Source organism: Chanodichthys erythropterus, chromosome 10 (genome assembly GCF_024489055.1).
Source record: "Chanodichthys erythropterus isolate Z2021 chromosome 10, ASM2448905v1, whole genome shotgun sequence".
In the NCBI taxonomy this organism is placed as follows: domain Eukaryota; kingdom Metazoa; phylum Chordata; class Actinopteri; order Cypriniformes; family Xenocyprididae; genus Chanodichthys; species Chanodichthys erythropterus.
The window spans coordinates 33978463-33997137 of NC_090230.1; the positions used below are offsets into that span (position 1 = coordinate 33978463).

An 18675-nucleotide genomic window follows, 5' to 3' on the forward strand; every position below is an offset into this window, starting at 1 on the left:
GGAAATTGCTTAGTGTGGTTGTCATTTGTTAAAATAAATATAAAAATACATTGTGTTCGTGTCCGTCTGTCTGCTGAATTTGACCCATAATCTCTGATTCTCCTCATCTGTAATCGTGGAAAAGGGGAATTACAATGACAACAGTTGTATGCCTCCTCAATATGCTCGTTTAAGAATCATTTAAACGTTTCAAACAAATAAATGAATCGACTTTCTCAGTGTGTTGATCACATGAATTTATTTGGATATTCATACGATGGCTGAAGCACGCGGTGAGCGTCCAGCGTGCGACACGGTAAACAGATCAACATTGTAAATTAAATTCTACAAAACTTCAGTGAAAATAAATAAATAAAATGATCGTGCGATGCGATAAAATAGCTTCTATTCCCTGCAAACGATACCATTAAAAATTTTAACGTTCCACTTAATGGCAGAAACAAAACAAAAGGTAAGCAAGAATCCGTATTAATTTCAGTACGAGTAATAGAGGGCGATCCTGTCAAAATGGTGGCGCCGCCCCGGCATGCAACGAGGCGTGACGTCGGTTCGTATTCTCTATATATAAATATATTCAAGATGTGACATAAAATTTAGCCAATCAGCGTCCTCAATTCTTATCTGCAATGGGCGATTTTTTTGTCGCCCCCAAACTGCTCAAATGAGGGCTTGGCCAGAAGTGGCGTGATTTTCAATTAATGTTATGTGACAATGTGACAATGGCGGACTCAGGTGTAATTAGTTCCGGACACGAAAACTCTGTAAAATCTCTACTCCAATGCCCGCCAAGACAACTTTGGCAGAAAAACTGAAGGTAAAAGAACTGGGTCCAGATCAGCCTGACCTCTTAATCAGACAGCAGACAAGCGAAAAGGGGAAGACGTACACGCGAAGCTACTCTTCACGTTGGTACACCAAAAAGGCCTGGCTATGTGGGTGCGTTTCTACTAATGCCTTATTTTGCTTTCCGTGCTTGCTGTTTAAAACCATGTTTAAAACAACTGGGGCAGATACAGCATGGACAGTGACTATTGTAGTGTAATCAAAATAGACTAATAATAGTCTGTGCTTTTTTTTATTTTCATTTTTAGTTTAGTGAATGTAACTTCTGCTTTAAAAAGCATTATTTTGTTTTTAGATTGTAGTTACAATTTTAGAATGTAGGCCTAATGTTATTTGACCCCCTTTTTTGCACATAATATAACATAGACTACATGGTTACATTCATGTTTGTTTTCAGAGCCTTAAACATGAACATTGTTTGTAGGAAAATATTGGGCAGAATGTGATTTTTTTTGTTTGTTTGTTTTTTTAATTAAATACAGATTTTTTTTATATAGTTCAAATAGAAAAATATACAAAATACCAAGATTATACATCGCCATTCAGCCCAAAAATAGAGATGATTTTTTGTTGTACATTATATCACATTATTACATACATTACATAACAATTAGCCTATTCTGCATCTCTAATTCTTTTTTCTTTTCTTTTTTTTTGTGCCCCCCCAAAAAATTTTAGGACCAGCCGCCACTGAAAAAAAGAAATCTATATAGTAAGGAATGTGCATGGTTGGGATGGGAAGGAGGTGTAAGCGACAATTAAAGTTGGCCACAATCAGCGATCACGATCTTGGCAGTGCACTTCCCGCTGCAGCTTCCATTAGTCTCCATAGCCTTCACCACATCCATTCCATCTACCACTTTCCCGAACACAACGTGTTTGCCATCGAGCCTGTTCATGGAGAAACCATATTTAGGCACTATCATCACCAAATGTAAATACAAATTAAAAATAAATAAATAAATAAATAAAAAGCTGCAGTTTACCAAGTGGTTCTATTAGTGCAGATGAAGAACTGGGATCCGTTGGTGTTCGGTCCAGTGTTGGCCATGGTCAGGGTTCCTGGCCCTACATGCTTCAGGGTGAAGTTCTCATCCGCAAACGTTTTGCCGTAGATGGACTTTCCACCAGTTCCGTTATGGTTGGTGAAGTCGCCACCCTGCATGACAAAAGCATGACATCAGCGTGATGTCAACCACAACATCCTATGACATCACGGGCTTCAGTGATTACCTGGCACATGAACTCTGGGATGATGCGGTGAAATCTGGAGCCCTTGTAGCCAAAACCCTTCTCACCGGTGCACAAAGCACGGAAGTTCTCTGTGTAGATATTGAGATATTAAAATATAACGAGAAAGAGAATGTCTACACATTATTATTATTATTATTATTATTATTATTTATAAGAAACAAATTTAATATGGAAAAAAGCTTACCAGCAGTTTTGGGAACAACATCAGCTCTCAGCTATTTAAATAGAAGGGGGGAAAATAAGAAATAGAAATTAAGCTGCTTATATGCAAAGTATGTGTGTAAAAATCATTGGGTGTTATCAAATATTTAAAAAAAAAAAATTGCATCTCACTTGCTAATAATGTGTGTTCTATACATATTATATTTAAGTGCATGTAATGTATAAAAAACCTATATAACTTCTTTCCATGTTTTCTCTGCATTTCTTAAAGGGATAGTTCACCCAAAAATTTAAATTCTATCATTTACTAGCCCTCAAGTTGTTCCAAATCTGTATAAATTTCTTTGTTCTGTTGAATACAAAAAACGATATTTTGAAAAGTTTGTAACCAGGCCACTTTGGGGCACCATTGACTTCCATAGTAGGAAAAAACTACTATGGAAGTCAATGGTGCCCCAAAACTGTTCAGTTTAACACATTATTCAAAATATCTTCCTTTGTGTTCAACAGAACAAAGAAAATTATATAGATTTGGAACAACTTGAGGGCGAGTAAATGACCATTTTTTTTTTCGGTGAACTATCCCTCCCTCCTATTACCCTCAAAATCCAGCAACATTTTTTCTACACTGGGGTCAATTTGACCCCAGCAATTAAAAACCTCCAGAATATGATTTTATTTTCAAAGGTTTATGTATCAGGTACTTTATGTTTCTTCATTGACTACTTATATAGCTCTTTAAATAAAACCACAAAAATGAAAAAAAAAGGCATATTCATATATTAATGGCTTTATTTTATTATATTACATACTATTAAGATTCCCACCTCCCCCTACACTATTATGATGTAATACTACAGGTATGGTTATGATAGGTTAGGGCCCCAAAGCAGATGAAAGTTGTTTGAAGATTATAAAATTGCATTTTATAATGATCTAAGTATAATATAATATAATATAATATAATATAATAATATTTGCCATCAAGGGTAATAACATGCAGTATTGGGGTCAATTTGACCCTCCCTTGGGACTGCCCCACTCATGGGTGGTCTCAGGATGCTTCACTGTTGGCATGACACAAGACTCATCATGGTAGCGTTCACCTTTTAATTCCCTGGACTAATCATTTTCCAGATGTCTCAAACAGTCGGACGGGGGCTTCATCAGAAAAAATAACTTCTTTCAGTCTTCTGCTGTCCAATCCTTGCTGTACTTGCTGTACAGAATTCTAGTCTGTCCTTGATGTTTTTCTTGGAGAAAAGTGGCTTCTTTGCTGCCCTTCTTCACCAAGCCACTGTCCAAAAGTCTTGACCTCACTGTGCCTATAGATGCACACCTGCTGCCAATATTGAGCTCTGCACATGGTTCAGGATTGACTCTTCAGGAGGTGGTCATCCTGCCGCTTGCTGGACACTCTGGGATGTTCTGAAGTTCTTGATGATCCAGAAAATGGTTCTTTCAGATGCTTTGCATCAAAATGGCCTCACATGCAAAGAAATTGCTGCAAAGTGATGATGGGTACATGTCTTTCTTTAGAGGTAACCATTGAAGACGCAAGAACACAATGACATTTTTGCCAATGAAGCATTTACTGTATGTACTGTAAATACTGTATGTAAAATGCATCTGATCAACACCACAACTGAAGCAGCAAACTTTTAACAAGTAGTTCATCTAATGAGGGTTTCTGCGACTACAACCCACTGCTACTTTACCCTATCATTCAAGTGGGGGGCGGGACCATTATAAATGGCCTTTTTTGAAAGGTAATGTACCTCCTTGTGGTTGAGAGACAACAGAAGAGAAAACACTAAGAATTTCATTTTGAGCAGGATGTCTCAAAATTAGGATTCTCCTCATCTATGTTTTTGTGAGAATTAAGACAGTGATGACAGTGTTTCTCGCAATACTTCAGGTATGGTTATAATAGATTAGAGCCCTAAAGCAGATGAAAGTTGTTTGTAGATTATAAAATTGCATTTTATAATGACCTCACTGTTTTCCAAAACAAATATGTGTAAAATTTTTATATTTCTAATATGTTTTATACAGATAAATGAGCCTGGGGTCAAATTGACCCCAAGGATCACCGATGTGTATAGGACTGTGTGGACACTGAAAATATGTCATTGTGACAAATTTATGTTTACCTAGTTGTCCCCATTAAAAGTCATCAAATATGAAGCAAAAAAAAAATGTCAACCATATTTTTAGAGGCGTTAAACATTGCGTGGTGTCAAATAGACCCCAAAGATAATACGAGGGATAACCTTTCTTTAATGCAAAATTTTGAGATGAGAGACAACCATGAAAATCATAGCAAATCAAATACTGAGACAAACATTATCTAAATAATATTACATAGAGTATATCTGCGTCGTGATAAGCAAATAAAGGATTAAAGGCTTTGCAGTTTTGTTATTTCTATTACTTATTTCTATTTTAAAATTAGGTAACAGTCATTTTTAGACCATAACTTTTAGAACACAACAATAGCGGGAAAAAGACGTTTAAGATGAGAGCAGGTTAGAATTCCATGACTTCCGCGTTTCTCTGGCAACATTGACAAGAACGCGCGAGACATGTGTACTGATACTGCATAGAGTGTGTTTATTGACATTTCTGCAGTACCATTTATCAAAACGTATGGGAATCGTTTATTAGTCAAGTCTGAGCACATTTTAAAGAGTCATTATAATAATTAAATGTAAATATTCAGTTCTGGTGAACAAGTTTTGCTAGACAGCATTCACCCCTGCTTTTCAAAATGGCATCTTGGGTTTTGAAAAAAATGGTGAAAATGGCGTCTGTATTGGGGGGAAAAAAACGCGTGCAGCTGCGCAGACTGCGTCTGTAACAGGCTCCTGCACACATAGACATAAAAGGGGGCTTAAGCCCCCTGCCCTTTTTCTTCCTCAAGAGAAAGTGCCCTTTTTTCTGGGGTGCTTTTTTTTTTATTTTAATAAATGAATAAATATTCCTGTTTGCGCACAGCCTCCCTGTCAAAAATATATTTACTGAATAAAATAATAATAATAATAATGATAATAATAAATACTATATATCAGGTTGGCTTTGTCGAGTTCAGTTGCCCTCCCTCTGCGACACGCCATTCATTCCCGCACATCTCGCGTTTGCTGCTGGCTGTTTGGCGATGAGATGCGAAAAAAAAAAACCTAGATGGATCCATCCCGTGCATTCCTTTCAGGTAGCCTATGTATGTTCACAGACATTTGAAATTTGAGAAACTATTTTAAAACTATTTAAGGGTGAGTTTACGCAGCGTTAATAGCAACGCATCTGCCTGATTTGATACTAATGTAATTTATGTCATATTATAATTTCAATTATTTTAATGTCCTATGCATTGCGTTTTGAACCATGGTAATGATATCTGTAGGGCTGTCAATACCAGAAGAGGAGCATCCATGAACCGCATAATTAGACAGTTTTCTAAGGATGCATGATTTATTAAAACTATTAAAAAATCATAATACAGCATTACATAATGTTATTCCTAAATCTATGCTTACAGAGGAGATTACATCGATAAAAGTGGCTGTAGAATTTCTATCAAAAGAAAAAAAGTGGCCAAATATTATTTAACTAATAATATATATTTTTACTTTTGGTGGTTGGCTTTGATCGTGGATTTGGTCGTGCTGTGCTGTGCTGTGCTGTGTAACAACAAATATCAGCAGGCTTTTGGTGCCTTCTGCAGGCATTAGTTATAATATATAATGTATTTATAACATTTCAGGGGAAGAAACTCTTGATGTGTTTAAATATGCAGATTAGCTTGTTTTGGTTAATTTAGAAGAAATCTACAGATGCAAACAGACGGATGGTAGTAGGCTTAAAACAAACACCATCTAAATGTGTAGGGTTAGGGTTAAGTTTTCTTTCCATTAGAGTAAAAGAAATGGAAGCAAAAATGGACCAAAATCTTAAAATTGTCCACTACATGAAAGAAGTATTCCAATAACACCAAAAGAATTAAATGATTTATTGATTTGTGTAAAATAAACAAATTATTAGTGAAACTATGCCCTCTCCTTGGTACAGTCATTTATTCTAAATATATAGCTTCTTGAAAATAGTAGGCTAGTAGAAAACATGCACATTGTGGCATAATTTCCTTTGCTGTCGTCTGCTCTTGTGATAAACCTAGTCAGTACTAAAGAAGAACATGGTCTCTGTGTGAACTGATTATTTTGTAGAAATCAAGAATAAAACAATTGCGAGTGTCAGGGAATTAAAATAAATTGGTAAGGAAGTCAGAGTTGTCTAAATATATTTAAGGGTTTATTATTTTATTAAATAAATAATTATAAGTGCCCTTTTTCCACTTGAGCCCCTGCCCCCCAAAATATCTGTGCACGTCCCTGGCCTGTAATCATCGAAAACTCCGTCATGTGCGCTCTGCTTTCAGTCTCCTGTCAATGACAGCAGCACAGCTCATTTTCTGCTGTTCTTATGCTGCGTTCACACCGAATCAAGCGTCTAGCGCGGCGCGAATCGGCCGTTGACGCGCGAATGGCGCGGCGCGAATTGAGCGTTCACGCGGCTGACGCGCGAATTGAGCGTCTGACGCCCAAAACGCCCAAGTTGAAAAATCTGAACTTTGGCGTAAATTCGCGGTGCGTTAACCAATCAGGGACTCTGCTTTGGTAGTAACATGTTTATGATGTGCTGGGGCGCTGTAAAGGGGGGGTAAACGATGACGATTCTCGGGGCCCATGACTAAGATGGGGCCCAGAGAAGCCCCCAATAAAATTGTGGTGCTAAAAAAAATATTTGATAGTAAAAATTATTAACTTTAAATTATTCTATTTGCTGTTTCCTGGTGTCAAAAAATGTATTTGTTTAGGAAACACAAACGTCCGTGGGCCCCTCTCCCCCTCTCGATTATCATAAAATGGTTCAGTCCTCCCAAATTGTATCCAGTAACCAAGGCAACACAAACAGCTTGACTTCACTTATAGCGCCGGCCCGGCAGATTCAACTTGACAGAGGATGTGAAAATGCCTCAAAAATCTGGAAGTCAAGAGAAGTGAAAGAGGCAAAGGGTCGACAGTATGTTACCCAATATTTCACAAGAAAAGGTGGGTTTGTAAGTAGGCCTAAATTGTTAGTGGACCGCCGTGACAATGATCGTAGCCTACGGCACTTTTCTGTGCGTACGCACGCTTTGTACATGAGGCCCTAGGTCTCTACGGTAGCATTTTTCGATAAGTTAGCACGTTTCGATAGAGCAGGGTGCAGCGGGTGCACGGCTTTGCCTCACATGCAGCCGGTGTCGGCATCTTTGTACGAGGCGGCGCCCACTTTCAGCACCCTGCTGCGGTCCACGCTGTTGCACCTGTCTTGCAACAGCCCATGCTGTACAACAGAGTGAATTGAGTGCTTGAAAACAAAAGTCCACTAGATAGTGCGCAGCGCACACGCCGAACGCGTCTTTCTGCAGCTAAATACTTTCAAAGGCTCGCACGCGCGTCTGTGCGCGCGACAGAACCCGTGTACATGTTCAGAAAAATGAAGTATAATAGAAATAATGTTGTCAATAACTTTGTATAGTCTATCTATGTTAAATATACTGAAAATCGTTAAGAATCTTAATAAATGGACCATAAAATGGTCAATGCCATGTCTTAGCAATGATCTACTGTATTTGACCATTCGCTTTCTGAAAACTTATACATGCAGTAATGTAAGAATTTTAAATGAGCCATATTGGTTTTCTGAAAAAACGACTATGTCTGCACATTTTAAGATACTGCACAAGATGTGAATAAATGTAACTCGTACACTCGTTGGTGTGGATACTCTTTATTCAGCGAAATAAAATGCACATAAAACGTGATGGAAAAATATTTAAAGAAGAAACTTGTAGTAAATTTATTAGGAATAAAACGTGCATTAAAAAAGACAGAATAATTAATTCATAACTGGAATAATCTTCGGACCGACTCATTGCATCTGAAATGATGCTATCATTCTGAAATTCCAAAGCAAGAGTCGAATCGGTCGAATTCAAACGTAGACTGTGTTGAAAAGCCGTTTTTATCATTCCTATAAATGTTTTTACCATTTCTGTCTGCATGTTAGTGATAATATCTTATTTATATTAAAGTCCTGGGACTCTTTCACATAAGACCCCCCCCCCCCCCCCCCTTTAAAAAAAATTTGCAAAAATTTGCATATGGGCCCGGGGCTGACTTGCTACGCCACTGATGATGTGATCAGTGGTGGAGACCATACAAAGATGTAGCTGTGTGTGGCCACCCTGAGCTCTATGATGTGTCATTATATTTTTTTTATCGAGACAGGAATAAAAAGGACCTTGCCTGGAAGAGAATAAGCGAAGAAATCGGACAATCTGGTTAGTTGTACAACTTTTTGCATGATTTTAGCCGTTGATACTAGCCCACCTTCTAGCTAGCAAAAGTCGGCCGGCATAACCGAGTTAAATTGCCGCTACAGGTTTCCAACTGACGAGATTATGTGTTTATTCAGAGGATCTGTGCAGAAAGAGATGAAAGCCCCTCCCATGACGCGAATTCGCGTCTGAAGTCAGTTTTCTATATATACATATACATGCACTAACATTTGTATAGCATTTATGTACAAATAAAAAAGTTCCTGTGCAAAACTAAACTTGTAGTTAGGCACTGGTTTGGTATAAAAAAAAAGTCATTTTCATGCTGTGTAGGGCCCCACCACCCCTCTCGAATCAATGTAAATGGTGCTTCTGCTGCGGACCTGCGGTGAATCAGTTAATGAGACAGGAGCTGCAGTTAGCCGTGATATGAACTAGGAAGACAGGGGAAGAGTCATGTCTTTCCTTAAGAAAGGAAAATCAGGGGCTCAAAAACAAAAACGAAAAGAAAAGAAGATTAAAGAGAGAAAGGCAAATGAGGGCAAGCAGTTGCTCACTCATTTTTTTGAAAAGAAAGGTGAGCTCCAAATGCATCATCGAGCATTGACATTGTTTTGACATAAATATCTACTCCAGGTAGAACAGCATACATTTATGTTCGTACTCTATTTGAATAATATACCAATACTTTATAGTATCACACCCTACATAGCGAGCAAACAATATTTCTAGGTCGGAGGTCGGCCGCATGCGGCTCTTTAGCGCTCCCCTAGTGGCTCCCTGGAGCTTTTTCAAAAATGTATGAAAATGGTTTCTGTAGGAGGACAAACACAAACATTCTTAACGTTTTCCAATGCTGTAAAAATGTGTATAATAAATATTAAATTTCAACATTTCTGTCAACGAAGATATGCATCATAGCCATCGACGTCACTTTCCCGCTGAAAGCGCGCTCCCGGCCTCAGCTGGACTGAGTGGCAAAAGAACCTGCTGCATGACTAGATTTAATAGGGGAAACTGCGAAAACGCGAGTAAAAACAAACGAATTACACTAAAGGTTGGACTCGAAAGTGTTTCTTACAACTTGTCAAATAAACCTAATCCATGAATACAGACATGCAGCCTGGAGTCATGTTTCTTGACATTTGTATGTGCCTGATTTGACGCCGGGGAAATACATAAAGCAAATCTGCCTGTGAATCATGGGCGTCGGAACCAGGGACGTGCACAGGGGGGTTGCTCAGGTTGCCCGGGCAACTGCCCATATGCCCTTCTCGACTCACGTTGTCCTTCCGAGGTGGAAAAAAATAAATAAAAAATTGTACAATGGATGCAGAATTTCACGTAGGCCTAGATAAAAAAAAATAAAATAAAAAAATAAAATAAAATAAAAAAATCGCAAAGCCTCATTCACTTACATATTCGGGCACCCGTCCGAAAGTGAAAGTCAGTAGGGGAAGGGCAAACTCTGTTTACGTGGCTGCAGCGCTGCACGCGACCGGCACCTGAGCTGAGCCTGCATGAGCGGCACTAGAAAGAGATTGTCGCGGTTGTCGGATGAGAGGACTTAACGTTGTCGGAAAGGTGAGTAAGGTTATAATCGTTAACGAAAACGAACGAAAAAACGAAAACTAGGTGGGAAAAAACATCGTCGTTAACTGAAATAAAAATAAAAACGAGGCATTACAAAAAAAACGATAACTAACCAAAACTGTAATGTGTGTTTGGCAAAACTAACTAAAATAAAATTATAGATTAAATGTCCTTAGTTTTCGTCTTTGTCAATGTCTTTCATAGAGCAAACGTTGATTTCCCTGCGTCTCTCATTCACGCATCTCTCTCACATACTCGCGCGCGCACAGCCCCTCCCCTCCGTGCACACCGCGCCTCCATGAGAACGAGTGTTGGAAGCAAGTTCGCGAAAGGTTGGTATCTCGTGAAAACCTTTACACAATCACACATTAAAAAGTGGTATAAAAATATTTTTATTTCTGAATATAATTTTGTCAGTGTGTTAATGTCGACCCGAGAAGCTATTGTTACTTTAGAAAGTTAACTAGACGCAAATTTGAGGTAAAATGCACTTGGGTTGTCGATGTCAAAACACTATTTAAGCTGTGATTCAAGTAAGGAATAATTGACGACGGGCTGTTGAATTATTAGAAAAATAATGCACACCTGAGGTGGTGATTCGGTCACGACTCGAAGCGGAGTCAATTATTCCGCTTACCACGGTTACCACACCTCAAGACATCGATCTGATGATATATTTAAAGGGTTTCGTTCGTTGTTCGGTTTGTGTACTTAATCGCTATTGTGGGTAGGACTATTTCTTCCGCATCTCATGTTATTCTCAGTCCTTCATATAGCCCGGGGAGTAGGGGAGTGCCCTTTTTTATAGGACAGAGCAACTGCCCCTCAAAATTCCTGTGCACGTCCCTGGTCGGAACCATTGTATGTGGGTGGGACAAGACCCACCCACTTTTTAAGACCAATGATATTGGACCCACTCACTTTTACCGTCTCTAATTCAGCATTTGTCTAATCCCCCTCAGGTGATGCTACTCCACAAACCACCAACAGAGCATAAACACATTGCCAAGTAAAACGCTGCGTTTATATAGAACTGTCTCTTTACGACCACAACAAACAGGACACTTTTCAGACCAGACGCGCATTCCGACTTCGCCTCAGCGCCAGGCGCAAGTCAAACGAGCGCGGAAAAGGTAGCTTCAACAGTGAACTGCGGTCAGATGAGATGTTGTCAGGCTATGTCAGTAAAACTCCAATCAGCCGTTAGGCTATAGCAGTGGCGAGGCCAGAAATCTTCAAGTGGGTGGACCTTGATGAAATAGGGTGGACCTCTATTTTTGTCTAATATGTATATATATATATATATATATATATATATATATATATATATATATATATATATATATATATATAATAATTGACTTAATTTTATTATCACGGGAAATGACGTGGACGATATGTGAATCAGTGTCCATCATTTTGCAAGCAACCGGTGATAAAGAAAAATGCCACGTCGCCATATTGTAATTATTTCCATTTTAAACCATGAAGGCGAGCTAGTGGATATCACACAAATGATGTGCAGACTTTGCGTGAGAGTTATGCGGGTGATCTCAAACGCCAGTCAATTAATTTGCTACAGAAACCGAAAGTAAAAACTGACTGAGCTTTTGGCATCTGCCGCTGCAATAACGGCGCAAATCTCTTAGAGACAATGAGAGATGAATCTAGTTTATTTTCTTATTATTTCTCTTGTGGCCCATAGTGAGAAAAAATAGTATTTTTCGTGAACTGATTAGTATTTCGTGTTAAACAAGTTGTTGAGGAGTATGCTATCTTACTAATATTTTATTGTCCTCGCAGCGCGTCGGTTATGCGGTGATGCGCTATGATATAGCGGGGCAAAAGAATTGCAATATTAATTTAATAATAAAAGTAGCATGATAATAAGAAAAATAATTTAATAGCCCCGCATCCCCGTCCGCTATATGCCACTGTGAAAGGATTAACGCGGTGTTCGGGCACAGCATCAAATCGATTAGCCTAACTTTTTTATCCACATGCCGAGTCTCTACTGTCTCATGATGTTTCTCATTATGTTTCTCATGTGTTTTCAGTCGGCGCAAGCAAGAAACGTTTACTAGACTGTGGACTAGCTTTGACTCTCCACGCAGACTAATTTTTATGACCATGGATGGTGCGCGTGTTCATACGCCGAACGCGTCTTTCCGTGCTTATGGGCAAAGGAGAATCTGAAAGACTTGCGCTCTTAACTGTGCGCGAGACGGAGGGGAACGTGGGAAATGAAGCATACCCGGGCCTTAACCGCTCCACATTAGTGGACTGGAGCTGACGGATCACATCGGGAAAAATATGGGGGGCCATTTGCTTGTTTGGAGAGTTACCGTCATAATGGTGTGGGGGATGCTAGGACACAATACTGAACCAAAGCTCGATTTAATTTCATTGTCATCACTTCAATTTTTAATTTTTTTAAACATAGGTGACTATGTTACCATAGAATAAATTGTTACTGTAGAATAAATAGGCTAATCACAGTAGAAATGAAACAAACCGGCACACATAGTCTATTATAAGCGCAACTCATGGACGGTGACGCGCGCCGCATAGAAACAGCTGCTGTCGCGACTCTGGAAAGCTGAGTTTACCGGCGCAAAATAAAAACACATTATGTATTTTTAATAATACATTTTTCAAATTATATATAGGCTTTCACAACAGATATGACTATTTCCAGACCAAAGTAGTGTCTGGAAATAAAATGAAATATTCTGGCACCTTTGATTGGGTGGGTCAGCCATCAATCTGGGTGGGCCAGTGCCGCCCTGGCCCTTCTGTAGCCTCGCCACTGGGCTATAGCCTACTGTGCTCGAAGCGTGAACCCAAGAATTGCTCGAGCAAATGCGCCGGCGCGCGCTGCATAATTACTTTATTATAGCTCAACTAAAGCGCAAAAGAAACAACGGGCCTGCACCGTAGTGAGAAGCAGACGTAGGCGGAGCTGGGAGCTCAACACACTGCCACTCCAGGCAGCTGCGCAGCTTGTCTCCTCTTCTGCTGCAGTTCTCCCCTGAGTCAGAAGTTTACATGAAAACACTGTATATTTCCCTCCATTGTCAAAATCTAACACCCGCGAAAACACAGATCGTTAGCGCCTATTTTATCGCATTGTTATGCAAATTAGCTCGCGCACGCTCTTACATTAAGTACAGGATTGTTCTCAGTTTAATGCACATCTTAATGATTGAAAATGACTTATTTTAAAACGTAATTCAAAGACTGAATGTCTAGTTTGGCGGTTAGTGTACCCTGTGATTCTATAGTCTGCATTTATTTTAAACAGACAAATAATCAGCAATTAACTTGTACTTAGCCTACACTTTAAAAAAGGTATTGTGACAATAAAGGATATTTTAGCAACCATTTGAAGCCATATATTTCAGTTTCAGACCCTGCAGCAGCAGGCCCCTCATCATGGCCAGGTGAAAGCAGTGACAGTGAGCAGGCCCGGATTAAGAACACATTGGGCCCTGGGGCTATAGCAACACCAAGGGCCCCCTTTCATATGATTGCCAAGCCACAGTGTCTTGTACCACAAGAATTTGTTTTTTATTGTTATTATTTTTATATTTTTACAAATTTCATTTTATCAAATCATTTTATATAAGCACAAGCACACTAAATATTCCATGCTATTTTACATATTTTAAAATATATTTAACATAAAATATTTAACATATTTTGAAATTGTATTGCATATATTGCTGACACAATAATTCTTTCTTCTTATTAACACAAAATAAACTATTTTGAAGAATGTGGGTAACCAAACAGTTGATGGTCCCCAGTGATTTCCACATTATATATTTTTTTTTCCTACTATGGAAATGAATGGGGACCAGCAACTGTTTGGTTACCCACATTCTTCAAAATAGTTTATTTTGTGTTCAACAGAAGAAAGAAACTCATTCAGGTTTAAAACAACTTGAAAGTGAGTATGATGACAGGATTTTAATTTTTGGGGTGAACTATCCCTTTAGGGACAAGGGACAATTTTCTCAACTCACTTCAGACATAACCAACTGTGTTTATGTAAACCTTGACGCGAAAGAAGTCCAGTAGTCAGGTGCTGTTTGACAGGCTTAAGTTTGTGTGCACGCTTCGGGTGTATGGGGTCAGAAAAAGCGCATAGAACAGCACACGAATGACATGTTTAACTGGCAGGGCTTTAAAGCACATGCAAATAAAGAACTTTTGTGCAGTGTCCCGTGAGTAACTCTACCGCTGTGTTAACGTGTGATGTGAATGTGTCGAGGTCGAGTTGTACGGATGGAGGCACCAGAACTGCAACTGATAGAATGTGCTTCAAAGGCAGATAGTGGAGACAAGTCACTCGACATTGGTGTTCGTCAAAAAAACAGTAGGAAAGTTAATTCAGGCTTTTTACACGGGTGATGATGATGATGGGAGAAAAACACTGACATTGTGAATTCAAACGGCAATAAAATCAATCGACTCGTAAACTGTAAATGTTGAAAACACCTTACGTTTTCATGAGAAACAATTACTATCCGAATAGGGCTTAACTCGTTATAAGAATAATAACTTGCTGCAGCTGCTATCTCACCTTTTTCAACGTCTAAAGCACACAGATCGGCGACGGTGTCGGTGGGTGAAGATAATTGTGAGCTGCCGCTGCGCGCGGGGTCTTCCACTGGCTCGGATGTTTTATGTGAACCGAAGAAGTTAGTTTTGGTATTTTTGCTGTAAGATTAGCATCCCTTTTTCTCCCTTTCAAGCTTATTTTTCCTTTTTTGCGCACCACTTTTTTAATCATTTGAACACCAGCGAGGCTGAAAAAGCAATAAAGGCCAAATTTCTAGTCTACATGAGATAGCATAACGCAAAGAGGCGTTTCCCGATGTCATGGCACGAATTGTAAAGTGATTTTGATTGGACGATGATTTATCAGTCAGGCACATTTTCCAATCATTTTTTCTTGTTATTTTATTAGACACAAATCAAACACCTATGACTTGTCAATCTCATTTCCTCCAGCCAATCACGGGCCCCCTCTACCCGCGGGCCCTGGGGCTTCAGCCCCACCTAGCCCTTATGTTAATCCGGCCCTGACAGTGAGACAAGGAGCTTTTAGCGGAATTGCCTGTTTTATTAGTAATTAAGTGTTAAGAGGAAATAAGCATTTGGTATGGTCATTGTTCAGAACGTCTTTACAGTATATTTGATTTAGTTCAGGTTTGGACCTGCTAGACCTTTTGTCATCTCAGTAAGTAGTAGTACTTTTGACAATAAAACAAAAATATATTAATCAGAGTGTGGCTTATTTTGTTTTCATTTTAAGTGTTTTTTCATGATAAAAATGCAATACCCCACCCATTGGTATCACTATGGTATTTGGTACGGGGGGCCAGCAAGATGGTTTGTACCCAGGGCCCAAAATTTGGTGCTATGCCCCTGTGTGCTGTACACTTTCTTCTCAGTAACAAAATAAACACAACAAAAATGAGAAAACAGCAAGCATTTATTATTAAGCATAAGAAAAGCATCTGATCATAACAACATCGGTATGTTAATGAGCTCTGCAAATTAGCACTCCAGTCACCTCAGGTCTTCATATAGCACTTTATTCAATAGATTGCTTAAAATCAAGCAGTTTTACAGTATCAAACATGAAAAACAATGTTAGTGCCTCATTTCATCAGAAGCACAACTTCATTTTGTACTATAAAGCGGCTATCCTGTGTGTTCATGTTTTCACCTGCGGAGCTCTTTCCTCAGCAAACTCTACAGATCAAATGAGTCAGAGACGCGCTCACTCGAGAGAAGGCGGAGCCTCGGCGCACACCTCCTGTTACGTTATCGTCACGGACCAATGGTAGTACAAAGGTGTTTTGCAGCTGGAGCGAACTTTTCCTGAAATCTGATTAACGGCAAGAAGAAACACTAGGCTTGTTCGACTTGATGCAGCGCCGCAAAGACCGATATGTTGAACTTTATTCTTGTAAAAACAGACGCTGTAAGCAGTATACATAATGTTTTGAATGAAAAGGTCTCTGAAACATAAGTGTATGTCAAATATTGCATTTATTTCACTTCAGCTGTGATAAAGTATGCAAACCGATGCAAACGCAGCGCGAGCGTCACTACGAGAAGCAGAAAGTAGGCTTGTTTGAGATGCGCCTAGCCTCGCCCTCGCCTGAAGTTCAGCCGAGAGTAGGCGGCTGCAGTGAGGGGAGGAGTGAAAAAAGTGCAGGCAAGACGGACAATTCTCCTTTCTCGTAGTGCATCAGACACCTGAGAGATTAAGGCGGATATCGCGGGATTCACACTTGTGCGCTGTGTTGCTGATAAACTGGATGTAATTTACATTCTGTTGCTTTTATATGAAAATAAACATAATGAACAAGACACCCAAAGTACTTGTTATTTAGGCCTATTTCCATTCGAAGAATGTGTGTATCAATAATTTTTATTTTAATTACAGACATGTTTTTATATATTTTTATAAATATGATAACAATCATATAACCCATAGAAAGATCACACAGTTAGAGACTTTTGGAATATTCACACATAATTTATACGCATAAAATCATGGCATTAGAGTTTTAAAATCAAACATTTTAAATCAGATCAATACATCACGGTTGTTTAAACCAATAAGCTTTAAGCTGTGTCGTCAGCAAGCCGTTTCCCATCATGCTTTTGGTCAGCGCAGTCGGTGGAGAGCAACTGCGCTCGACTGCAGAATCCGATGAGGACGCCTCGCGCTCGCGAGAAGTTTTTGACACACGTCAGCATGACATCAGAGCAAGGCGGACCACCCTCGGACACATTTCTAACCGGCATGCATCTCGCGGTGATCACCGTTGATCGGTTCTGCGCAGAATTTGCTCATCTCAAACAAGCCTAGTGTCCGACTTCACGTCTCCGTTTTCAGCTCCTCCCCGCCTGCACGCGGCTAATCTCGCCGATCGGTTGCATCCAGCCGCAGCCGATGTCGAACACACCTATTGTTGCAGTTTGGCGAGGGGAAAAAACTGCTTCCCCGTCCGCCCATCTCAAGATTCTGAAACACTCGATCAGATTACACACATTTTATAAAAAAAAAAAAATACGGAAAAAATTCGTTAGATTTAAAGACGGTGTGATGTGAACGCACATGAACCACCGCAATCCAGGCACTTTTTGTGACCTACCTCCATTACAATCCTCCTGGCATCCTTTTCATTGATGGTGATGTCAAAAAAAACTCTGGGGTTGGCCATGATGAAAAAAACTATTTGTATTAGAAGCTGATCACCGAATGAATCCTACAAAATGCTGCAGCTCATCGGGAAGTAGGATGTGTGCGAAAACGGGTTATATAGAAGCAGCCAGCAAACCCTTTTTTCAAGTGGAACCTATGAAGCCGTGGAACCGCTGAGTGACGTGCGCGTTAGCCAATTAGAAGCGGCGCGGATGAATTAGCGCTCAGAGGGAGTGCGTTTGATTCAGTGCCAGGGGCGGACTGGGACAAAAAGTCAGCCCTGGCACTGTAACCACACCAGCCCACATTACCACACCCACGGACACGCGCATTCCCAGGTGAAAAAAGTACACTTCCATAATGTACTTAAAGTGCTCTATTTTCACACACTAATTTTGTACTTTAATATACGAAAAATTCTTCTTTAGTACTTCTTAATATAATGTTAAGAACATCTTAGTGTACTCAACTGTGCTATTTTGAGACACTAGTTACCACTTGTAGTACTTGAACCCCATAACACTACAAATACAGAGATGTTAAAATCACATTTTAGTTCTAATTCATGGTGTCTCAAAATAGCACACTTGAGTAGGCTATAGATATTCTTAAGAAGTACTAAAGAAGAATTTTATTAAAAAATACAATGGAAGTACAAAATTAAGAACAATCTATTAAGTATAAAATTAGCTTCGCGAAAATAGAGCACTTTAAGGAAGTGTAGTTTTTCACCTGGGTTGCTAGGCTATACGTTTTTGACCATTGCAAGTAGCATACAGCAGTTTGTTTACCCTAAATCCCACCTTATCTGCTGATATTTCAGTCATGTAATTCAGTAACAGGCTAGCTAACACTTGTAACCAATTATCACTAAGCAATGATATTTTAAAATATACGGGGGTTATGCTATGCTTGCTGAACCATATAGTGTTTTTGAACCATACTGTAGCAAATTGTAGTATAATGTATAGTATTTGCTACACTTTGTTAATGAATGCTATAGCATACTGCATGAACTGATAAACTATAGTTTTTACTACACTAAACTCTATAATATACCCTACAGTTGTAGAAAACTTAGTACAGTAGGCTATTAAGTAATTTGTTTATATTACTATAGTTGTTATATTATTACAGCAACTATAGAATTACCACAACAAATTAATTCAAGTACTTTACTGTAGTATAAATTACAACACTATTTTTTCAC

At 39.2% G+C, this 18675-nt stretch overlaps 1 protein-coding gene across 1 annotated transcript; it reads right to left on the reverse strand.

Moving 5' to 3' along the window:
* Positions 1–1400: 1400 nt before the first annotated feature.
* On the reverse strand, positions 1401–17497 carry LOC137029412 (peptidyl-prolyl cis-trans isomerase-like). Its single transcript, XM_067399011.1, has 5 exons — positions 17416–17497; positions 2282–2312; positions 2077–2165; positions 1830–2002; positions 1401–1734 (listed from the first exon to the last, which is right to left on the reverse strand). The coding sequence occupies exons 1-5, from the start codon at positions 17482–17484 to the stop codon at positions 1602–1604; spliced, it is 495 nt and encodes a 164-aa protein (XP_067255112.1). The 5' UTR covers positions 17485–17497; the 3' UTR covers positions 1401–1601.
* Between the last annotated feature and the right edge of the window lie 1178 nt (positions 17498–18675).

Bases quoted from the DNA above. Each gene is read 5' to 3' on its own strand.
- LOC137029412 (XM_067399011.1), bottom strand. From the start codon at position 17,484: ATGGCCAACCCCAGAGTTTTTTTTGACATCACCATCAATGAAAAGGAT. The intron at 2,313-17,415 runs GTAGGTCACAAA...CTATTTAAATAG, and splicing joins CCAGGAGGATTGTAATGGAG to CTGAGAGCTGATGTTGTTCC. The intron at 2,003-2,076 runs GTAATCACTGAA...TTTGTCATGCAG, and splicing joins TCCCAGAGTTCATGTGCCAG to GGTGGCGACTTCACCAACCA.